The sequence below is a fragment of the Poecilia reticulata genome, chromosome 7 (genome assembly GCF_904066995.2).
Source record: "Poecilia reticulata chromosome 7, P_reticulata-male-v2, whole genome shotgun sequence".
NCBI classification, from domain to species: domain Eukaryota; kingdom Metazoa; phylum Chordata; class Actinopteri; order Cyprinodontiformes; family Poeciliidae; genus Poecilia; species Poecilia reticulata.
This window is the reverse complement of record NC_088836.1, coordinates 32,041,063-32,066,055: the sequence shown is the minus strand read 5'-3', so window position 1 is coordinate 32,066,055 and position 24,993 is coordinate 32,041,063. Positions and strand designations below refer to the sequence as shown.

Here is a 24,993-nt window from a genome sequence, read left to right as displayed (position 1 = left end):
TGCTGTAGAAAAAATGAAGTAAACTCTACATTTACAGTGATCCCTTGTGTTAGTAGTTCCCTTTATGTTTTACAGTTATTACACAGCATTAATAAATACATTAAACCAAAGAACAAAACCTGTTTTCAGGTCAGCGGATGTTCATCAATCAGCATTAATGTGATCCAGTCGGTCATTAAAGCTTCTCCTGCACCAGATTCACAGCTGGATCTACAGCAGAGCCACGGATCTCATCAACGAGCCTCCGGTCCGGTTCTGCTGCCTCTGGCCGGTTTGATTCTCCAGCAGACATTGATAGTTTCAGTTTCCATCTCCATATTCCATCTCTGTATTAAACACCGTAACGTTATTGGCACTCAGGAAGCGCAGAGACTGTTTTTACCAACCATTTGGTCAATCAGGACGAAGAACACTGGAAAAAAACTGCACAGAAAAATCAGCGAAGCAGCGAGAAGTGAACCGGGTCACAGCGAGGAGGGATCACTGTGTGTGAAATGATTTATAATAAAAACGGAGTCATTTGTAGAATGGCTGCATATCTGAGTTTATCTGGGACTTTATTCTCCTGCCTCATGATGCCTCAGCACTGAAAAGTGGATTTATTTAAATAAGACAGTTTAGTTAAACATATGCGACTCTTAACCTGCAGAACATATGAAAGTAAACTAAAAGTCAGTTTCAGCTCAATTTGGGTTCAGATTAAGTAGAAACTGATGAGAACCGGATGACAAAAATGAAAACAAATTTATTTTCCAATATAAGATAAAATGGTCCCACAGAGGAAACATTTCCTCTGAAGCTGCTCCGTAGATGATGCTGTAAAAGATCAATAATTTGTTTGGCAAAAGCTTTTGACAGATTCGCTTCCTTATAAACACAGTTTGGCATCCAGTGTCATTTAGAAACACTTCCTGTGTTGGTCACGTGACCTGCTGATACCAATACACGCACCGACACAGGTGTTGGTCTATGGACCTTACCACAGGGCCCGCCTTCCATTGGCTGATGCCCATCTTACGTCACAGCGCAGGCACCACGTGGGTTACCGGCTCACACACTCATGCTAATGTACGTTGTGGACTAGCAGACCGGCAGTTTTTGCGTCAGGACTCATAAAGAATGTTTCTCCTCCGTCAGTGGGAACCTGTACAGGTGATGTCAGGTATCCTGATCGTGTTTGTGGAACTAAAATTCACAGATTTCCAAAATCTGAAATGGAAAGTCTTGCTTGGAACCTTTTAGCCAAGTGCAGCATAATGGCAGTACCGATACAACTTCTACATCCTGAAGCCTGTCAGTTACAGCCTTACGTTAGCTGAACAGATCAATATGCAATGTGTACCGAATCTGACATACATTAAAGATTTTATTTCACCTGGAAAGGCTTTTTACTAAACTGTAATCGTGTTAGCCACGCTAGCTTTTACTAAACTGTAATCATGTTAGCCACGCTAGCTTTTACTAAACTGTAATCGTGTTAGCCACGCTAGCTTTTACTAAACTGTAATCGTGTTAGCCACGCTAGCTTTTACTAAACTGTAATCATGTTAGCCACGCTAGCTTTTACTAAACTGTAATCGTGTTAGCCACGCTAGCTTTTACTAAACTGTAATCATGTTAGCCACGCTAGCTTTTACTAAACTGTAATCGTGTTAGCCACGCTAGCTTTTACTAACCTGTAATCATGTTAGCCACGCTAGCTTTTACTAAACTGTAATCATGTTAGCCACGCTAGCTTTTACTAAACTGTAATCATGTTAGCCACGCTAGCTTTTACTAAACTGTAATCATGTTAGCCACGCTAGCTTTTACTAACCTGTAATCATGTTAGCCACGCTAGCTTTTACTAAACTGTAATCATGTTAGCCACGCTAGCTTTTACTAAACTGTAATCGTGTTAGCCACGCTAGCTTTTACTAAACTGTAATTGTGTTAGCCACGCTAGCTTTTACTAAACTGTAATCGTGTTAGCCACGCTAGCTTTTACTAAACTGTAATCGTGTTAGCCACGCTAGCTTTTACTAAACTGTAATTGTGTTAGCCACGTTAGCTTTTTATTAAACTGTAATCGTGTTAGCCACGCTAGCTTTTACTAAACTGTAATCGTGTTAGCCACGCTAGCTTTTACTAAACTGTAATCGTGTTAGCCACGTTAGCTTTTACTAAACTGTAATCGTGTTAGCCACGCTAGCTTTTACTAAACTGTAATCGTGTTAGCCACGTTAGCTTTTACTAAACTGTAATCGTGTTAGCCACGCTAGCTTTTAGTAAACTGTAATCGTGTTAGCCACGCTAGCTTTTACTAAACTGTAATCGTGTTAGCCACGTTAGCTTTTTACTAAACTGTAATCATGTTAGCCACGCTAGCTTTTACTAAACTGTAATCATGTTAGCCACGCTAGCTTTTACTAAACTGTAATCGTGTTAGCCACGTTAGCTTTTACTAAACTGTAATCGTGTTAGCCACGCTAGCTTTTACTAAACTGTAATCGTGTTAGCCACGTTAGCTTTTACTAAACTGTAATCGTGTTAGCCACGTTAGCTTTTACTAAACTGTAATCGTGTTAGCCACGCTAGCTTTTACTAAACTGTAATCGTGTTAGCCACACTAGCACCGAGTATCAGGCCTTGGCACATTCGAACCCTCTAAACCATGAATGTCCGACTCACCCAGCCTTGCAAGAACAACAGCCATCAGTGATCTTGTCCACAGATATATTTATGCTGAGGGTCTGAGGATCTGCTGTTTTCCTCCTGGACTGGTAGCATTTAGCTGCACAATGTTAGAGGCATCATGTGGCTAAAACATCTTGATGTCGTCCAGAAAAGATGACATGAACTTGTTGGTTCCCTTGTCGTGGCTGATATTTTGTGAAAATCCGGCAGAAATGCTAAACTAATCGACTCAGAAATGCTCTACAGTCAGTCGAAATGAAATCCCATAGAAGCTATTAGCTCTGCGAGGAGTTAATGTGAGACATGGAGCCACGTGGGACTTTCAGGGGCGTTTCTGGTCCATTATGGGCTTGATGCATGTCGGTGTTGCTGGACCATCACTAGTAAATACTTAAAAACATGCAACACCTTTTAGGAAGGGTTAGTCCTTCAAACACAGGAGGAACAACAGGAAGCCAAACTGTCATGGCGTCAGGTTCACCGCTGAGCCCAAAGTGATCACATCACATTTTCTCACCGTACGTTTTACCTTTAGCATGTTTGAAATGGTTTTACAACACATACTTTTCTAAGTTTATATTTTCTTACATTTAGTTTGAACTGATTGTGGTTTTGATGCCCACAGTGAAGGTATTCAAAGTAAAACACCTGAGTATGATGCAAAACATGGATAAAACTGGACCATTTTCCCTGACAGTCCAGCTGCAGGTGAGACAAAATGACAGTAATTTTTCAGTTGGCTGATAAACTCAGGAAGGAAACAACCACAGCTGATGGCTGTGATTGGGTAAGTTATTGCATCACTTCCTGTTCTTGTACTTTGTAGAGATATTTGAGTAATATAGTCAATATTTTAAGATATTTTTGTTGCTACATTTGGCTGGTAAAGCTTTGTTTCAGTTTTTTTCAGCCTATAAGAGCTAGTTAGCTTGGTTAGCCTAGCGCTAGCTTAGCATCAGCGCTGCTATCGCTACATCTCCTCTTGTCTGTTGCAGTGTGTCAACTGCCTCCGTTAGTGATGATGCTGTAATAGATTGAATGTTTTTGTAGGTTGGCCATCTTGAGAAGGCAGCAGATAGCGTAGCCATGCTAGCGCCGTTAGCCATGCTAGCGCCGTTAGCCATGCTAGCGCCGTTAGCCATGCTAGCGCCGTTAGCATGGCTACAGATGAGCAGCCACAGGACAAACACAGATCTATAGAAGTAAACACCACAGATGCTGTTACTGTTTTTATTGAAGCTGAAGCCACATTGGAAAAGTTTGTGAAAAAATCTGCAGACAATCAAAACCAATGAGATCAAATTTAAATTGTAGGTTCAGTTAAACTTAATTTCAGTTAAATCATGAAAAAAATGGAAGCACTTTAATTTTAAAACAAAGATGCATCAGAGTGTTGATGAGATTACAGCAAGTGAACAAATCACAGTGATGTCGGCCGGGTAGATGGTGACCCAGACGGGTAACTGGTCCAGTTCACCCAGTTCACCCAGTTCACCCAGTTCTGGTCCAGTTCTGGTCCAGTTCACCTCTCCATCCGCCCCCAGGCTGCTGGAGGGTCTCTGGGTCCTTTCGGCTTCTGGATGCGACAGTTAAAACCTGACAGGAACCAGAACAAAACACGTTTAGTGGAAACCCAACGGTGGCGTCTAATTCCTGGAGATGAAAACTTTCATGGATTTCTCCTGACCGGCGCAGACTAAAAGAATCATCTATGAAATATTTAAATATACATTTAAATATAAATAACTTGATGATAAATCATTTCTTATGTGACAGAGACAGAAGAAAACACACCTGGTCTGCTTCTAACCTGCAGAAAGAGAAAAACAGAAACCATGGCAACAGAAACCATGGCAACAAACATCTGCTTGACGACAACAAAGTCACTGAGAAGCTCAAGGTGCTGATTAACAGGCTTAGTGGCTGTGTGTCAGTGTACAGTGTGTGTAATCAGTGTGTGTGTGTGTAATCAGTGTGTAGTGTGTGTAGTGTGTAGTGTGTACAGTGTGTAGTGTGTACAGTGTGTAGTGTGTAATCAGTGTGTGCTCAGCAGCAGGTGAGCCACAGAGCCGGTCTGCCCAGGTGAACTGACCGATGCCTCCAGGTGTGAAGAAGCTGCTGACGTCTGAGGCAGGAGGAGAAACGTCTTCATAGTCGTGATCTGCTTCTGCTAGGAAACAGAAGTCACATGGTCACCTTTAGCCCCGCCCCTGCAGACACCTGGCGCCGCTGCAGGGACCGACCTGGCGCCAGGTGAGGGTCCTCCCTCTGATTGGTCGAGGCGGCAACGTCGTAAATGGGCGAGGCTGAGGGGGGCGAGGTCAGCGGCTTGACCTTGGGCTTCACGGTGCTGTAGATGGGAGCTGCAGACGCGCTGACGTCGTTGTCATAGTGATGGGATGGCGGCAGGGTTCTGGAAGCAGGAAGGAGCTGATTAAAGATGGAGGAAACGTTTCCATGGCGCCGGTACCAGCAGCTGGACCTTAGCAAGCAACGCACGATGAAACATCAACTTCTGGAATGTTCTCCTCACTTTTATCTTGGGCTGAAACGATTCCTGGAGTGATTCGAGTTCCTCGATTATTAAACTTCCTCCAGCAAAATGTCTCCAAGCTTCGTTAATTTATGTTTTATTATTTAGCGCACCGCGTTCTGGCCGGGACTTTGCGTTGTGCGGAGCTCTGACTTCCACCTGAGTTGTTGATGAAAGCTAGTTAGCAGCATAACGTGATGTTTCCAAGTTCAGCCTTGATCAATAAAATCCCAGGTTTTCGTCGTTTTCGGGACCAATAAGCTCCTTAAATGATTCCTGGGGAGCAGCAGCTGATTTATCCATAGACATAATATAGAGTAGACCCCGCATTGGCTGCTCCGGAGCAGGAAATACGGCGGCCATCTTGGAGAGGTCATCCCTCCTACTTGGCTCAATCAAAACAGCAGAAGATGCCTCAGCACTGAGGACATGATGAGGACAGAGATGCAACTGTGTCTGAGTATCTACTATTTTAGAATGTTGATGATATTTTATGCTTCAACATTGTTTATGTACATAATGTAATTATGCTATGTATTGAAAATGCACAAAAATGTTTTCCAGCTGCATCCAGGACCTACTGCCAGTCATCCAGATGTAGCTAAAGAATGAAGCAGGTCAGATTTATTACTAATCTAGAGATGTCACAATTCACTGAATGATTAAATACTGTGATTTATTAAAATCCATCAAAGCAAATTATCTGCCTCAGAGTTTGTTGAACAATGTTTTACTATTTATTACCAACTTTTAATTCTTTTTTTCTTCCAATTGTTTCCAAGTGTTTCTCTTTTTCATTCAAGTTTATATTTTCTGTAAGAATGTATTAATGTGTTTGTTTGTTTTAATGTCTTATGTGACACTAAGCTGGAAGTTGCCAAACATTTTCACTGTAGTTTCATAATGATTGTCTGTGTTAACAGCTGGTGGAGGAAGACAGAGAGTCCTGGCAGCAGAGGAGGAGGCGGAGTCAGGATGGACCCCAACTTCCTCCAACCAGGAGCTCAGTGACGTCAGGTCTACAGGACAGACGTCAGGTCTACAGGACAGACGTCAGGACTACAGGACAGACGTCAGGTCTACAGGACAGACGTCAGGTCTACAGGACAGACGTCAGGTCTACAGGACAGACGTCAGGTCTACAGGAGAGACGTCAGGTCTACAGGACAGACGTCAGGTCTACAGGAAGAGACGTCAGGTCTACAGGACAGACGTCAGGACTACAGGACAGACGTCAGGTCTACAGGACAGACGTCAGGTCTACAGGAAGAGACGTCAGGTCTACAGGACAGACGTCAGGTCTACAGGACAGACGTCAGGACTACAGGACAGACGTCAGGACTACAGGACAGACGTCAGGTCTACAGGAAGAGACGTCAGGTCTACAGGACAGACGTCAGGTCTACAGGACAGACGTCAGGACTACAGGACAGACGTCAGGTCTACAGGAGAGACGTCAGGTCTACAGGACAGACGTCAGGTCTACAGGAAGAGACGTCAGGTCTACAGGACAGACGTCAGGACTACAGGACAGACGTCAGGTCTACAGGAGAGACGTCAGGTCTACAGGACAGACGTCAGGTCTACAGGACAGACGTCAGGTCTACAGGACAGACGTCAGGTCTACAGGAGAGACGTCAGGTCTACAGGACAGACGTCAGGTCTACAGGAAGAGACGTCAGGTCTACAGGACAGACGTCAGGACTACAGGACAGACGTCAGGTCTACAGGACAGACGTCAGGTCTACAGGACAGACGTCAGGTCTACAGGAAGAGACGTCAGGTCTACAGGACAGACGTCAGGACTACAGGACAGACGTCAGGTCTACAGGACAGACGTCAGGTCTACAGGAAGAGACGTCAGGTCTACAGGACAGACGTCAGGTCTACAGGACAGATGTCAGGACTACAGGACAGACGTCAGGACTACAGGACAGACGTCAGGTCTACAGGAAGAGACGTCAGGTCTACAGGACAGACGTCAGGTCTACAGGACAGACGTCAGGACTACAGGACAGACGTCAGGTCTACAGGAAGAGACGTCAGGTCTACAGGACAGACGTCAGGACTACAGGACAGACGTCAGGTCTACAGGACAGACGTCAGGTCTACAGGAAGAGACGTCAGGTCTACAGGACAGACGTCAGGTCTACAGGACAGACGTCAGGACTACAGGACAGACGTCAGGACTACAGGACAGACGTCAGGTCTACAGGAAGAGACGTCAGGTCTACAGGACAGACGTCAGGTCTACAGGACAGACGTCAGGACTACAGGACAGACGTCAGGTCTACAGGAGAGACGTCAGGTCTACAGGACAGACGTCAGGTCTACAGGAAGAGACGTCAGGTCTACAGGACAGACGTCAGGTCTACAGGACAGATGTCAGGACTACAGGACAGACGTCAGGACTACAGGACAGACGTCAGGTCTACAGGAAGAGACGTCAGGTCTACAGGACAGACGTCAGGTCTACAGGACAGACGTCAGGACTACAGGACAGACGTCAGGTCTACAGGAAGAGACGTCAGGTCTACAGGACAGACGTCAGGACTACAGGACAGACGTCAGGTCTACAGGAAGAGACGTCAGGTCTACAGGAAGAGACGTCAGGTCTACAGGAAGAGACGTCAGGTCTACAGGACAGACGTCAGGACTACAGGACAGACGTCAGGTCTACAGGAAGAGACGTCAGGTCTACAGGACAGACGTCAGGTCTACAGGACAGACGTCAGGTCTACAGGAAGAGACGTCAGGTCTACAGGACAGACGTCAGGTCTACAGGACAGACGTCAGGACTACAGGACAGACGTCAGGACTACAGGACAGACGTCAGGTCTACAGGAAGAGACGTCAGGTCTACAGGACAGACGTCAGGTCTACAGGACAGACGTCAGGTCTACAGGACAGACGTCAGGTCTACAGGAGAGACGTCAGGTCTACAGGACAGACGTCAGGTCTACAGGAAGAGACGTCAGGTCTACAGGACAGACGTCAGGACTACAGGACAGACGTCAGGTCTACAGGACAGACGTCAGGTCTACAGGACAGACGTCAGGTCTACAGGAAGAGACGTCAGGTCTACAGGACAGACGTCAGGACTACAGGACAGACGTCAGGTCTACAGGACAGACGTCAGGTCTACAGGAAGAGACGTCAAAAACGTCAGGTCTACAGGACAGACGTCAGGTCTACAGGACAGACGTCAGGACTACAGGACAGACGTCAGGTCTACAGGAAGAGACGTCAGGTCTACAGGACAGACGTCAGGTCTACAGGACAGACGTCAGGACTACAGGACAGACGTCAGGTCTACAGGAAGAGACGTCAGGTCTACAGGACAGACGTCAGGACTACAGGACAGACGTCAGGTCTACAGGAAGAGACGTCAGGTCTACAGGAAGAGACGTCAGGTCTACAGGAAGAGACGTCAGGTCTACAGGACAGACGTCAGGACTACAGGACAGACGTCAGGTCTACAGGAAGAGACGTCAGGTCTACAGGACAGACGTCAGGTCTACAGGACAGACGTCAGGTCTACAGGAAGAGACGTCAGGTCTACAGGACAGACGTCAGGTCTACAGGACAGACGTCAGGACTACAGGACAGACGTCAGGACTACAGGACAGACGTCAGGTCTACAGGAAGAGACGTCAGGTCTACAGGACAGACGTCAGGTCTACAGGACAGACGTCAGGTCTACAGGACAGACGTCAGGTCTACAGGACAGACGTCAGGTCTACAGGACAGACGTTAGGTCTACAGGACAGACGTCAGGACTACAGGACAGACGTCAGGTCTACAGGACAGACGTCAGGTCTACAGGACAGACGTCAGGTCTACAGGACAGACGTCAGGTCTACAGGAAGAGACGTCAGGTCTACAGGACAGACGTCAGGTCTACAGGACAGACGTCAGGACTACAGGACAGACGTCAGGACTACAGGACAGACGTCAGGTCTACAGGAAGAGACGTCAGGTCTACAGGACAGACGTCAGGTCTACAGGACAGACGTCAGGACTACAGGACAGACGTCAGGTCTACAGGAAGAGACGTCAGGTCTACAGGAAGAGACGTCAGGTCTACAGGAAGAGACGTCAGGTCTACAGGACAGACGTCAGGTCTACAGGAAGAGACGTCAGGTCTACAGGACAGACGTCAGGTCTACAGGACAGACGTCAGGTCTACAGGACAGACGTCAGGTCTACAGGAAGAGACGTCAGGTCTACAGGACAGACGTCAGGTCTACAGGAAGAGACGTCAGGTCTACAGGACAGACGTCAGGTCTACAGGAAGAGACGTCAGGTCTACAGGACAGACGTCAGGTCTACAGGAAGAGACGTCAGGTCTACAGGACAGACGTCAGGTCTACAGGAAGAGACGTCAGGTCTACAGGACAGACGTCAGGTCTACAGGAAGAGACGTCAGGTCTACAGGAAGAGACGTCAGGTCTACAGGACAGACGTCAGGTCTACAGGACAGACGTCACGTCTACAGGACAGACGTCAGGACTACAGGACAGACGTCAGGTCTACAGGAAGAGACGTCAGGTCTACAGGACAGACGTCAGGACTACAGGACAGACGTCAGGTCTACAGGACAGACGTCAGGACTACAGGACAGACGTCAGGTCTACAGGACAGACGTCAGGACTACAGGACAGACGTCAGGTCTACAGGAAGAGACGTCAGGTCTACAGGACAGACGTCAGGTCTACAGGAAGAGACGTCAGGTCTACAGGAAGAGACGTCACGTCTACAGGACAGACGTCAGGTCTACAGGACAGACGTCACGTCTACAGGACAGACGTTAGGTCTACAGGACAGACGTCAGGTCTACAGGAAGAGACGTCAGGTCTACAGGACAGACGTCAGGTCTACAGGACAGACGTCAGGTCTACAGGACAGACGTCAGGTCTACAGGACAGACGTCAGGTCTACAGGAAGAGACGTCAGGTCTACAGGACAGACGTCAGGTCTACAGGACAGACGTCAGGTCTACAGGAAGAGACGTCAGGTCTACAGGACAGACGTCAGGTCTACAGGAAGAGACGTCAGGTCTACAGGACAGACGTCAGGTCTACAGGACAGACGTTAGGTCTACAGGACAGACGTCAGGTCTACAGGAAGAGACGTCAGGTCTACAGGACAGACGTCAGGTCTACAGGACAGACGTCAGGTCTACAGGACAGACGTCAGGTCTACAGGACAGACGTCAGGTCTACAGGAAGAGACGTCAGGTCTACAGGACAGACGTCAGGTCTACAGGACAGACGTCAGGTCTACAGGACAGACGTCAGGTCTACAGGAAGAGACGTCAGGTCTACAGGACAGACGTCAGGTCTACAGGAAGAGACGTCAGGTCTACAGGACAGACGTCAGGTCTACAGGAAGAGACGTCAGGTCTACAGGACAGACGTCAGGTCTACAGGAAGAGACGTCAGGTCTACAGGACAGACGTCAGGTCTACAGGAAGAGACGTCAGGTCTACAGGACAGACGTCAGGTCTACAGGAAGAGACGTCACGTCTACAGGACAGACGTCAGGTCTACAGGACAGACGTCAGGTCTACAGGACAGACGTCAGGTCTACAGGAAGAGACGTCAGGACTACAGGACAGACGTCAGGTCTACAGGACAGACGTCAGGTCTACAGGACAGACGTCAGGTCTACAGGAAGAGACGTCAGGTCTACAGGAAGAGACGTCAGGTCTACAGGACAGACGTCAGGACTACAGGACAGACGTCAGGTCTACAGGACAGACGTCAGGTCTACAGGACAGACGTCACGTCTACAGGACAGACGTCACGTCTACAGGACAGACGTCAGGTCTACAGGACAGACGTCAGGTCTACAGGAAGAGACGTCAGGTCTACAGGACAGACGTCAGGTCTACAGGAAGAGACGTCAGGTCTACAGGAAGAGACGTCAGGTCTACAGGACAGACGTCAGGTCTACAGGAAGAGACGTCAGGTCTACAGGACAGACGTCAGGACTACAGGACAGACGTCAGGTCTACAGGACAGACGTTGGGCCTGTCCTGGACGCAGCATAATGATCATGTTTGGACAAACAAACACTGCCAGATGGTCCAGAAATGGACAAACATTTATGTCTTATTTTGTGTCCAAACAGTAAAAAAATAAAGAAAAAAAAACTTCTGTCTCTTTTATGTTCCTCATATATGAACATGTTGCATATAAACATCATCAAATGAACATATTTTAATACAGCATTTATTTTTATATCGATTTTTTAAAATACAGCATTAAAATGTTAATGATGAACTGTGATGTCATTGTTTTCATCCAATGACTGAGTGGATCTGCTGCCTTTGCAGATGTTCTTGATGATCTTTTTTTTATTTATCTTTTTTATTTCTTTTTATTTCTCCGTTTTAATGCTTCCTTCAAATCTCTCACTGTTTATTCACCTGCTGTTTTTATTTTAATTATGTGAAGCACCTTGAAATGCCTTGCTGCTGAAATGTGCCATACAAATAAAATTTGATTGATTGATTGATATGCTAGGCTATTCGTATGCTAAGTAGAGTCGTTAACACTGCCGCTCCCCCTCTCCCCCCTCCAAGGATTCTGCAACCGACAGATTTCGACTCCCATCAGTGAAAATGCAAACTGTGGATATCTGTGGATATCTGTGGATATCTGTCGCTGACGAGCTGCGTTCGCGTCACAATACAGGGTCAAAAATCCCCGTTTTCATGCATTGTTTTCCATTTCAGTTCTCCTCCAGCACCCCTAGTGGCGCCCCAGAGGACTGCAGCCCCCCACTTTAAAAATCTGGGCCTGCTTTGGTTTCATTGGTCCAAAGGACACTGTCCTGACAACGAGGACCTGGAGGTCACTGGTTTACCAGGATTGACCTTTAACCTTTCACTCCCTGCAGACCGCATGGAGACACTTCCATCCATTGACTGCAACCGGGCCAGAACCTCAGTCCTGATCCTACAGGGACCGTCAAACAGTACGAGGACTGCAGGTCCGTAGAACCGACTGGGTCTGAGGTTCTGGGTGCTGGACCGGACATCTCTACCTTCTTCCTGGGTTGGACCTGGGTGTGACCACGGAGGAGTAGGCCGGTTCTGATGTGGTCCGGTGCGGCTCCTTAGCCTTGTTGACCACAGCATAGGTGTCATTCATGGCAGATGAGCTGTGGACAGACAGAAGACGGGTCGGAGACAAACGGGCCGGGACGAGGACAGACTGTCCAGCTGATGGCGCCTTACAGCTCCAACATCAGGACATAACGGACCCGGGTTCAGTCACTGGTTCTGGTTCTGAAACTGACCTCAATATCAAACTCCAGAATATATTCAACCTGGATCCACCAGCCAGTAGCCACTAACCATTAACCGGTAGCTAGTAACCAGTGACAACTAACTAGTTACTGACTACCAGTTACCGGTTAATGGTTAGTGGCTACTATTTACTGGTTACCAGATGGGGTTAGTAACTAGTAGCCACTAACTATAAGGACACAGTAGGCCAGGTGGCAACATTCAGACAAAACAAAGACATGAGTGAAGGCGGTGAGGTCAAAGGGCCATGAAACCTCGTTACTGAGCCTAACCCAAAGTCCGATACAGGTGTTGTTATCTAGGAATGATGTCCTTGGGAGCATTCAGCTCCTCAGCTCCATGGAAACAGGAGGGGTGAGGAGGGAAGAGCGTTGTGTTTACATATCTTCCAGGAGATTAGAGACATGCAGCCCTTCCAAGGCCACACAGGGGAAGCCAATTCAGAGACAGAACGTCTGAGGTCAGGAAGATTATAAATTTCAATCTTCCCTAAAGTCTCTCTGATGCATCTCAGTTCTCAATCATCCAAATTAGTTTGGTTGTTCCACTGAGCCGAAACCAGCAGCTTCTCCAAGATGGATTCCATCTGGTTAGTGAGTTTTAGAGTCCTGGTCTCTGTCCACCAACACTCTGAGTGTTCGCTACTTCGGCCAAGTCCGTCACAAATTGATCAATAATCCAGGAATCCGAAGCTCCAAACAGCAGAAATCCTGTCATCATGAATAAATCCAGGGTGGATCCCACCAGGTGTGTCCCTGCAGGACAAGAGGCTCTGTTTGCCCAGACGTCTCGTCTGAAGTTTCATCAGCTGCATTGAGAGGTCGGCTGATCAGATCCATAATTTGTAGATTTGGATGATGTGCAAAGAGGCTCCAAAATATAGAAGAAGAGAAAAACAGAGCAAGCAGGCAGGGAGGGAGCAGAGGGAGAAAACGTCCACCTTCATGGGGAGCAAGACAGAAAAACTAACCACTAGTCTAGTGACTAGTTAGTACTAGTAACCACCAATGACTAACCAATAATCACTAACCAATAATTGGTAACCAGTAGCCACTAATAGCCACTGACTAGTGAACACTAACTAGTAACCGGTAGCCATCATCTTCTGAATATTTGCGTTTCTACAGGAAGTTCATCTTCTCTCCACTTCCTCATCCAGCTGTGTGGTTGTCATGGTTACGCTAAACTTCCTCAGAGGGAAGACCTGCCCAACAGCTGAGATCTTCCTCTGCACCCTCGCCTTCCCGTTCTCCTCCTCAGCGCTCCTCTCTTCCTAACTCCATCTTTTATTGACCTTCCTCCTCGGCCTGGTTGCCACGGTAACATGGCAACATATGGAGATGGTGGGAGAGGAGGAAGTGTTGATTCAACACCTTGGGGTGAAACATCCTGTCTGTCTCTGGAGCGCGCGCACACACACACACACACACACCTAAACACACACACACACACACACACACACACCTAAACACACACACACACACCTAAACACACACCTAAACACACACACACACACACACACACCTAAACACACACACACACACCTAAACACACACCTAAACACACACACACACACACACACCTAACACACACACACACACACACACACACCAAAACACACACACACACACACACACACCTAAACACACACACACCTAAACACACACACACACCTAACACACACACACACCTAAACACACACACACACACACACACACACACCTAAACACACACACACACACACACCACACACTAAACACACACACACACACACACACACACACACACACACACCTAAACCCACACAAACACACACACCTAAACACACACACACCTAAACACACACACACACACACACCAAACACACACACACACACCTAAACACACACACACCTAAACACACACACCTAAACACACACACACACACCTAAACCCACCTAAACACACACACACACACACCTAAACACACACACACCTAAACACACACACACCTAAACACACACTGGTTTCTACCTGTTGACAGATGAAGAAGCAGCTGCTGATTTTTTCTTCTCTTGTTTTTTCACCTGGAGACAGAAAAGGATTTGAATCAGTGCAGGATCCTGGAAGGTCCTGGAAGGTCCTGGAAGGTCCTGGAAGGTTCTGGAAGGTCCTGGAAGGTTCTGGAAGGTTCTGGAAAACTGCCTCATTGGAAAAACATTTGTTCCAGAAACAAAAACATGAATTTCATCCAGATGTTTTCTGATTAGCATCTGGAGGAGGAAGCCTTTCATCTGAAACACGAAGCAGGTCGGTTCAGGTTTCAGCCGCTGAGCAGCACAGAGTCTCCTAGCAGACCAATGAAAGCACAGCTGCTGCAACAGGGCCTAGTCAAAGTCAGGCTTTAAAGCAGACTGAAGTGCTGGGGTGGGACCTCTGAGTCGACCAAGTCAGACTGACCACCGTCTCCATCTGGGACAGAAGTTCATACTGAAGAAGCAGCAGATCACAGAGCTGCTGCAGAAACAGCAGGCAGAGGGGTCAAGAGGTCAGGAGGCAGTGGCCCTCGCTAAGCTAAGGTGGTAGCCCTCGCTAAGCTAAGGTGGTAGCCCTCGCTAAGCTAAGGTGGTAGCCCTCGCTAAGCTAAGGTGGTAGCCCTCGCTAAGCTAAGGTGGTAGCACTCGCTAAGCTAAGGTGGTAGCCCTCGCTAAGCTAAGGTGGTAGCCCTCGCTAAGCTAAGGTGGTAGCACTCGCTAAGCTAAGGTGGTAGCCCTCGCTAAGCTAAGGTGGTAGCCCTCGTTAAGGTGGTAGCCCTCGCTAAGCTAAGGTGGTAGTCCTCGTTAAGGTGGTAGCCCTCGCTAAGCTAAGGTGGTAGCACTCGCTAAGCTAAGGTGGTAGCCCTCGCTAAGCTAAGGTGGTAGCCCTCGCTAAGCTAAGGTGGTAGCCCTCGCTAAGCTAAGGTGGTAGCACTCGCTAAGCTAAGGTGGTAGCCCTCGCTAAGCTAAGGTGGTAGCCCTCGCTAAGCTAAGGTGGTAGCACTCGCTAAGCTAAGGTGGTAGCCCTCGCTAAGCTAAGGTGGTAGCCCTCGTTAAGGTGGTAGCCCTCGCTAAGCTAAGGTGGTAGCCCTCGTTAAGGTGGTAGCCCTCGCTAAGCTAAGGTGGTAGCCCTCGCTAAGGTGGTAGCACTCACTAAGCTAAGGTGGTAGCCCTCGCTAAGGTGGTAGCCCTCGCTAAGCTAAGGTGGTAGCCCTCGCTAAGGTGGTAGCCCTCACTAAGCTACGGTGGTAGCCCTCGCTAAGCTAAGGTGGTAGCCCTCGCTAAGCTAAGGTGGTAGCCCTCGCTAAGCTAAGGTGGTAGCCCTCGCTAAGCTACGGTGGTAGCCCTCGCTAAGCTAAGGTGGTAGCCCTCGCTAAGCTAAGGTGGTAGCACTCACTAAGCTAAGGTGGTAGCCCTCGCTAAGGTGGTAGCCCTCGCTAAGCTACGGTGGTAGCCCTCGCTAAGCTACGGGGGTAGCCCTCGCTAAGCTACGGTGGTAGCCCTCGCTAAGCTACGGTGGTAGCCCTCGCTAAGCTAAGGTGGTAGCCCTCGCTAAGGTGGTAGCCCTCACTAAGCTACGGTGGTAGCCCTCGTTAAGCTACGGTGGTAGCCCTCGCTAAGCTACGGTGGTAGCCCTCGTTAAGCTACGGTGGTAGCCCTCGCTAAGCTACGGTGGTAGCCCTCGCTAAGCTACGGTGGTAGCCCTCGCTAAGCTACGGTGGTAGCCCTCGCTAAGCTACGGTGGTAGCCCTCGTTAAGCTACGGTGGTAGCCCTCGCTAATGAGCCGACGCTCCACAAAGACATTAGTTTGTATCTGAGTTTGAATAAAGCTGTTGTTACCTTTGCCTATCAGACCGAACGGCGCGAAGGCCACACGGCTTTCAGAGTTTTCTGTCTGAACGGAGAAGGAGAAGATATTCAACCCTGATCAGCTGACGGGTCGAGCGAAGGGGAGCCTGGCTGAGCGAGCGCAGCGACCTGCCTCAGTCAGGAAGCGACCAGCGGAGAGCAGATCCCACCGATCAGCCGCCGTCCTCCTGGTCTCGCTTCTGTCTGTGATCTCAGCCGCTTATCGTCAAGCTGCAGCTCTAGTTTTCATACAGGAAGTCAGCGCACCACTTCCTCTTTCTGCAGTGAGAGGACTTCCTCAGCGTTGCTCAGTAAGTGAGCTGAGCGGTTGGAGCCCGGAGGCGTTACCTGCGGCAGGTTGCCGTAGAGACGGTCCCCAGGCAGGAAGCGCTCCAACATGCTGGCGGCGGCGCTGAAGATGAAGCCGTACTGGTCCTGGAAGCACAACCGCAGTCAGAGAGTCTCTCTGCTCCACCCGGTGGAGGGGCTGTCATGGCCCGGTCCAATTCCCAGACCCCACTGTCCCAGGAGAGACAGCTGGAGACAACCGAGACCTGAATGGGACAAAGACGTCCCTGTGCTGTTTGGGACACCGGAAGACGGGTCCGCATCACGGAACCGGACGTTCTCGTCCTGCTGCTGACCAGAACCGTCTTCTGCTGGACGTGGAGTCCTACCTTGGTCTGGACCGCCGAGGGTCTCTGTCTCCGCAGCTCCAGGACGAGGTCCAGGACGCTGAAGTCCTCGGTGATCTTCTGCAGGAGGGACGAGGACATCACCGATGAAGCCTTGCAGAACCAGAACCATGTGGTGAAGCTCACAGCTAAACTATGGGACGGATTCCTGATGGTCAGTGACAAAACCTCCAGGTTTTTCCCTCTGACCTCTTCCTGACCTCCTGGAAGTGATGTCACCGACCAGCTGGGCTCCTGCTGGGGACACCTGCTCTGTTGTCATGGGTTACCTTGGTAACCAGAAGGTCGTGGATGTAGTCCAGAGCGCAGATGACTCCTGTCCTCCCACAGCCAGCACTGCAACACACACAGAGACAGAGACAGAGACACAGAGACACAGAGACACACACAGAGACAGAGACACAGAGACAGAGACACAGAGACAGAGACACACAGAGACAGAGACACACAGAGACACACACACAGAGACAGAGACACAGAGACAGAGACACAGAGACACAGAGACACACACACAGAGACACACACACACAGAGACACACACACAGAGACAGAGACACAGAGACACATAGACACACACACAGAGACACACACACACAGAGACACACACACAGAGACAGAGACACAGAGACACAGAGACAGAGACACACACACACAGAGACAGAGACACACAGAGACACACACACAGAGACAGAGACACAGAGACAGAGACACACACACACAGAGACAGAGACACACAGAGACACACACACAGAGACAGAGACACAGAGACAGAGACACAGAGACACACACAGAGAGACACACACACACACAGAGACACACACACAGAGACAGAGACACAGAGACAGAGACACAGAGACAGAGACACACACACAGAGACAGAGACACAGAGACACACACACAGAGACACACACACACAGAGACACACACACAGAGACAGAGACACAGAGACAGAGACACAGAGACAGAGACACAGAGACAGAGACACACACACAGAGACAGAGACACACAGAGACACACACACAGAGACACACACACTTAGCAGATGCAGTCATCATGTCCACTGTGCATCTATAGCAGGTGTTACCTGCTGCATATTCACAACCTCCTGCTCTGTGTGTGTCTCTGTGTGTGTCTCTGTGTGTCTCTGTGTGTCTCTGTGTGTGTGTCTCTGTGTGTGTGTCTCTGTGTGTGTCTCTGTGTGTGTGTCTGTGTGTCTCTGTGTGTGTCTCTGTGTGTGTGTCTCTGTGTCTCTGTGTGTGTCTCTGTGTCTCTGTGTGTGTGTGTGTCTCTGTGTGTGTGTCTCTGTGTGTGTCTCTGTGTGTGTCTCTGTGTGTGTCTCTGTGTGTGTGTGTGTGGTCCTGTGTCTCTGTGTGTGTCTGTGTCTCTGTGTGTCTCTGTGTGTCTCTGTGTGTGTCTCTGTTGTGCTGTGTGTGCTCTGTGTGTCTCTGTGTGTCCTGTGTCTCTGTGTGTGTCTCTGTGTGTGTGTTGTCTGTGTTGTGTCTGTGTGTCTCGTCTGTGTGTCTCTGTGTGTCTCTGTGTGTCTCTGTGTGTGTGTCTCTGTGTGTGTCTCTGTGTGTGTCTCTGTGTGTCTCTGTGTGTCTCTGTGTGTGTGTCTCTGTGTGTGTGTCTCTGTGTGTGTCTCTGTGTGTGTCTCTGTGTGTGTCTCTGTGTGTGTGTCTCTGTGTGTGTGTCTCTGTGTGTGTCTCTGTGTGTGTGTCTGTGTGTGTCTCTGTGTGTGTCTCTGTGTGTGTGTGTCTCTGTGTCTCTGTGTGTGTCTCTGTGTGTCTCTGTGTGTCTCTGTGTGTGTGTCTCTGTGTGTGTGTCTCTGTGTGTGTCTCTGTGTGTCTCTGTGTGTGTCTCTGTGTGTGTGTGTGTGTGTCTCTGTGTGTCTCTGTGTGTGTCTGTGTGTCTCTGTGTGTCTCTGTGTGTCTCTGTGTGTGTGTCTCTGTGTGTGTGTCTGTGTGTGTCTCTGTGTGTCTCTGTGTGTCTCTGTGTGTCTCTGTGTGTCTCTGTGTGTGTGTCTGTGTGTGTGTCTGTGTGTCTCTGTGTGTCTCTGTGTGTCTCTGTGTGTGTGTCTCTGTGTGTGTCTCTGTGTGTGTCTCTGTGTGTCTCTGTGTGTCTCTGTGTGTGTGTCTCTGTGTGTGTGTCTCTGTGTGTGTCTCTGTGTGTGTGTCTGTGTGTGTCTCTGTGTGTGTCTCTGTGTGTGTGTCTCTGTGTGTGTGTCTCTGTGTGTGTCTCTGTGTGTGTGTCTGTGTGTGTCTCTGTGTGTGTCTCTGTGTGTGTGTGTCTCTGTGTCTCTGTGTGTGTCTCTGTGTGTCTCTGTGTGTGTGTCTCTGTGTGTGTGTCTCTGTGTGTGTCTCTGTGTGTCTCTGTGTGTGTCTCTGTGTGTGTGTGTGTGTGTCTCTGTGTGTCTCTGTGTGTGTCTGTGTGTCTCTGTGTGTCTCTGTGTGTCTCTGTGTGTGTGTCTCTGTGTGTGTGTCTCTGTGTGTGTCTCTGTGTGTGTGTCTCTGTGTGTGTGTGTGTCTCTGTGTGTGTCTCTGTGTGTCTCTGTGTGTCTCTGTGTGTCTCTGTGTGTCTCTGTGTGTGTGTCTCTGTGTGTGTGTCTCTGTGTGTGTCTCTGTGTGTGTGTGTGTGTCTCTGTGTGTCTCTGTGTGTCTGTGTGTCTCTGTGTGTCTCTGTGTCTCTGTGTGTCTGTGTGTCTCTGTGTGTCTCTGTGTGTCTCTGTGTCTCTGTGTGTGTCTCTGTGTGTCTCTGTGTGTCTCTGTGTGTGTGTCTCTGTGTGTGTGTCTCTGTGTGTGTCTCTGTGTGTCTCTGTGTGTGTCTCTGTGTCTCTGTGTGTGTGTGTGTGTGTGTGTCCTGTTGAATGTTCATGACCAGCTGACCTGTGATCAGCCTGTTGGCACAAACAAGCAGCAGAGATGTTGTGAAGTTTAACGCTGATCAGAGGACGACACAACGTCTCACTGTGTCTCTGTCTGTCCCCCTGTCTGTCTGTCCCTCTGTGTACCTGCAGTGGACCAGGACAGGTGAGCTTTCGGCTCCTTGGCTGCTCCTGGCTCGGTCCAGCAGGTCCAGAATCCCGGCTGTCTCATAGGGGACGTCGTGGTCCGGCCAGGACAGGTACTGGAACTGGACCAGCGAGTGGACGTCCTGCGGGAGAGGAAGAGGAGCGAGGAAGGTGTCCTGACGGGGTCCAGCAAGGTGAGCGCCTACCTGCTGGTAGCAGACCACCAGGGTTCGCACCACCACGTCCTGGTTGGGCCGCGACTCCACCTGCTGGACGTTCAGAGGAACAACACGTCACATTCGGCTCAGGACGCGGAGGACGGAGAGGACCGGGCCGTTACCGTGGTGACGGTGAAAGGTCCAAACGCCGCAGACTGATGAGGAGCTGCCCAGTAGCACTCACATTTCCTCTGCAGAACCAGAACCACTGGATCAGAACCAGACCTCATCAGCCGTAAATGTCTCAAAACGTCAAAGTGAAACGATACCTTTCCCATCTCGACCTCCCTGCAGGCCATGACTATCACCTGAAACACAAAACCAGTAATTAGTCTGACCCCTCAGGTGCAGCAGGTGGACTGGTCTGTCAGGTAAAGCCCGCCGAGTCTGTCAGACGTGAAGTTCACCTGTTGATCTATCAGCCAATCAGTGGCCTTCCCTCCCCACTGCAATGGCCGCCGCCAGGAGACGATCAAAGTGCAGATGAAGCTTTGTGTCTAGTTTCTGGTTCGTTTCTCAGCTTTGATCTGAAATAGGTTCAGCTGTGGCAAACCGGCCGGCAGTGCCCTTTGACCCCTGGAACACCTGGTCCCACAATGTGTGTGCAGGTGTTATGAGCCCAGCTGAACATGTCAGTTTCATCTCCTTCTGATTGGTCCTGTGGCTGTGGGACGGGGTCAGAGGTCAAACTGCTGCTCCGACAGGAACCAGAACGACTTCAGCTGGTGAATAATTAACTTCACTGCAACAGTTTCCTCTAACCGCACGCAGTGTTGGAGGACCAGACTACTCCCTGGAGACCAGACTACTTCCTGGGGACCAGACTACTTCCTGGGGATCAGACTACTTCCTGGGGATCAGACTACTTCCTGGGAATCAGACTACTTCCTGGAGACCAGACTACTTCCTGGGGATCAGACTACTTCCTGGGGATCAGACTACTTCCTGGGGACCAGACTACTTCCTGGGAATCAGACTACTTCCTGGGGATCAGACTACTTCCTGGGGATCAGACTACTTCCTGGGGATCAGACTACTTCCTGGGGACCAGACTACTTCCTGGGGACCAGACTACTTCCTGGGGATCAGACTACTTCCTGGGGATCAGACTACTTCCTGCTGGTACACTGACCTTGATTTTGTGCTGCCAGATCATCCTCCAGAAGTCGGTCAGAGTGGAACTGAGGGGCGCCTGGGAGGCGATGTATCTGCAGTCACCTGACGCCCCCTGCAGGACAAACAGTGCCGTTACAACCAGAGCTTTCTCACAGCAGCAGGAGACACCTGAGTGGTGAGCTGCATCACCTGGACGAAGCTGGCGTTGATGTAGTCGGAGTCAGAGCCTGAAGTCTGCAGAGACAGAACCACCCGGGTCTGATCATCTGGATGGAGAGACGGGGTCAAAGGGCACAGAGGCGTTAGAGCCGAGCCGGAAAATACATCACACTTCTACTGGGCAAAGAAAAGAGACGATGAGGACGGAGGGAGGGAGGGAAGGAGGGAAGGGAGGAGGGAGAAAAGGAGGGAAGGAGGGACGGTGTCCTCATACATGGTAGGATGTCCTTGTATCGGTTCTTCTTGGCGTTGTCCTTTAGGGATCCAACCTCTGTGGTCAAACCGTGACGTTTCTTTAACTGGAGCGACTGGGAACGCACCACCTGCACACACACACACACACACATTCACACACACACACACACATTCACACACACACACACACACACACACACACACACACACACACACACACACACACACACACACAGCAGGTCGGTGAACTGATTTCTGAACATTTTTATCTAAACATTTTCATTAAAGGTCTTTTTCTTTTCTGATCTTTGGTTTTTAATAATTTCTTCCCTTTATTATTTATTATTTGCTTTTTGTTCTTTAAATCATGTTTTATTTTTGTGATTTTTGCTCTGATTTGTAACAATTGATCATTGTTTAATTAACCAAGTATTTCAAACTGGTTTTCTTAACTGGGACTTAGTTTAGTGGAAAGAGCTTCACCAGTGAGATCTATAAACTCAGCTACATGTTGAGCTAGCAAAGACCAGTCAGGACCAATAAACACGGAGGGGTCCAGTAAGGGACTGGGACCGTCTGGTCAGAACTGGGAGCAGAACTGGGAGCAGAACTGGTTCCCCTCCTGTGTGACCGGTTCACGATGAACCGGCAGAAACCGAACGAGGAAGCAGAACTTCCTGTAGCTCAGAAACCAGAAGCAGAGACCCGGTTCAGGGAGTCAGAACCTCAGAACCAACAGGGACCAGTAAAGGTCAATGGGGACCAGTGGGGACCAGTATAGGTCAATGGGGACCAGTGGGGACCAGTATAGGTCAATGGGGACCAGTATAGGTCAGTGGGGACCAGTAAAAGTCAATGGGGACCAGTGGGGACCAGTAAAGGTCAATGGGGACCAGTAAAGTTTAATGGGGACCAGTAAAGGTCAATGGGGACCAGTGGGGACCATTATAGGTCAATGGGGACCAGTATAGGTCAATGGGGACCAGTATAGGTCAATGGGGACCAGTATAGGTCAATGAGGACCAGTATAGGTCAATGGGGACCAGTGGGGACCAGTATCGGTCAATGGCGACCAGTATAGGTCAGTGGGGACCAGTAAAAGTCAATGGGGACCAGTAAAAGTCAATGGGGACCAGTGGGGACCAGTAAAGGTCAATGGGGACCAGTAAAGGTCAATGGGGACCAGTAAAGGTCAATGGGGACCAGTAAAGGTCAATGGGGACCAGTGGAAACCAAAGCAGGACTGAAAGGGACCAACCTGATCCAATCAGACCTGCTGGAACTCAACTGGCGCTCCCAGTCGCTCTACGCTGTGAAGTGGTTTTGGGTCACAGGAAGTAAAACCAGAACCTCCCACTCTGATGAAGGTTTGACCGCCGTGTGCAGAACCACGGCTGGAGAAAGGCCAAGCCAACCTACCCTGACCCTTGACCTCTGGCTTCCAGGCATGGTAGAGGAGGGATGGTGCTGTGAGCCTGTTCTGCAGCCACAGGCTCTGGTTCCATGATTTGATTGGATGAATCATAAACTGCTGTGGGTTCTGTCTGCCCAGTCCAAACTGGTCCAAACTGGTCCAAACTGGTCCAAACTGGTCCAAACTGGTGCAAACTGGTGCAAACTGGTCCAAACTGGTCCAATGTGGATCCAGTTTGGACTCAAACTGTCAGAAAGTTTCTCTGGTCGCTGTGATGAGTTCAGACGTGAGAAGCAGAGGAACAGCAGAGCGACGCTGTGAGTGTGAAAACCACGGCGCTGTTAGCGGTTAGCTACCTAACCTCTGAACAAACAAGGCGCCACGGCAACAGGGGATGTGGTGAGACAGAGGACAGAAACGTCTTCAGAGGACAGAAATGTCTTCACAGGACAGAAACGTCTCTGTGTTTAGAGGTTCAGACCTCAGATCTGCTTCTCATCTACAGACGGCTAAAAGAGGACTTCCTGGAGGTCAGAGGTCGTCAGGAGGGTTTTTCTCTGCTACCGGCTCTTCGGTCCCCAGAGAGGCTCTGAAGAGGAGTAGAGAGCTGGTGGAGGTGGTATCATGCTGTGGGGTGTTGAGCTGGAAGACGAAGCAGAGCTTCACCTGTCAGCTCCTCCTCTTCAGGTAGAGACTCTCTGCTGACCTTTGACCCCTGGCTGGTTCCTGTTTGTGCTTCTGCTGGTAATAGGAAGGCCGTTGGTTTGAATCCCAGCCAGGGAGTTCTCCCTGAGCCTCTTCCTCTCCAGGCACTCCTCCAGCAGCATGCTGGTTGTACCGCGCCTCTCTCTGACCTCTGACCCCAGCAGGACGTGTGCTGCAGACGGTGAGTGCTGAGGTTTCTGTGATAAACTGATGAGTCAGTAGATTTTAATTCATCCTGGAGAGGTTCCCACAGCGTCCTGTACCCAGAACGGCTCCTGGTGGAACCGCAGCCTGAACACCAGGCGGCGAAGTGTTTAGAAAGTTTAACCAAATGAAGCCGCAGCAGCTGCTTTGACTCACCGGCCAGACAAACCGGCAGCTTTTTCCAGGGAAGTTTCCCTCTGAGGCGAGCAGGAAGAGAGCAAACCGTTTCCCCGGCGCTCCGGGCCCGGCGGCGACACTGACCTGGTACTCCTGCTCCACGGCGGCCGGGTCCACGGCCTTCAGGGCGGACAGCAGCAGGTCCATGGCCAGCAGCTCACGCTCAGCGTCTCAGCTCTGCCTCTGACCGTCGGTTAATAATTCAGCTGCTCTCTCACCTCACAACCAGGAAGTGAGGAACCTGAATGAAACCAACCGCTCCGGACTGATTACCTCACCGGCTTTTATTGTGTCACTTCATCGCAGGAGGCCGTCCTTCCTCAAACACACAGCTGCTCTCTCACTGTGGAGCCGGTCAGAACCGGGCCGGGTGCAGAACCAGAGCCCTCCTTAACGACGCCAAACAGAAACAGGCCTTTCAGCCAAACAATGGCAGACAGAAAACTGCTGCAAACCTTTCAGAGGAGAAGAGAAAGAAGAAGCCAGACGGCAGAAACTAGCATGAAGAAGAACCGAGAGGCCGGCGGCCGAAAACACGACTTCATGGAAACACGAGGAAACAAACGTACATTAATATGTCACCACTTTAAGAAATCTGCACGACATAACCAGCTAATTTATCCAATTTCAAGTTGATCATGAATTTCTATAA

General features: G+C 49.6%; 1 protein-coding gene across 18 annotated transcripts; it reads right to left on the bottom strand.

Annotated features, from left to right (window-relative positions):
• Nucleotides 1-3,892: 3,892 nt before the first annotated feature.
• Nucleotides 3,893-24,772, bottom strand: ptpn18 (protein tyrosine phosphatase non-receptor type 18). Of its 18 annotated transcripts, XM_081609492.1 has the most exons (17): nucleotides 24,321-24,772; nucleotides 21,861-21,969; nucleotides 21,617-21,693; nucleotides 21,444-21,539; nucleotides 20,581-20,619; nucleotides 20,434-20,502; nucleotides 20,300-20,362; nucleotides 20,094-20,236; nucleotides 17,356-17,422; nucleotides 17,069-17,146; nucleotides 16,740-16,826; nucleotides 14,541-14,593; nucleotides 12,263-12,379; nucleotides 4,920-5,089; nucleotides 4,769-4,846; nucleotides 4,204-4,272; nucleotides 3,893-4,172 (listed from the first exon to the last, which is right to left on the bottom strand). In XM_081609492.1, the coding sequence occupies exons 1-17, from the start codon at nucleotides 24,486-24,488 to the stop codon at nucleotides 4,168-4,170; spliced, it is 1,488 nt and encodes a 495-aa protein (XP_081465618.1). In that variant the 5' UTR covers nucleotides 24,489-24,772; the 3' UTR covers nucleotides 3,893-4,167. The 18 variants fall into 18 exon arrangements, 15 of the variants coding, with proteins under 15 accessions (XP_081465618.1, XP_081465611.1, XP_081465615.1 ...); XM_081609485.1 differs by having other exon boundaries at nucleotides 17,069-17,179; nucleotides 20,434-20,619; XM_081609489.1 differs by having other exon boundaries at nucleotides 20,434-20,619.
• Nucleotides 24,773-24,993: the final 221 nt, after the last annotated feature.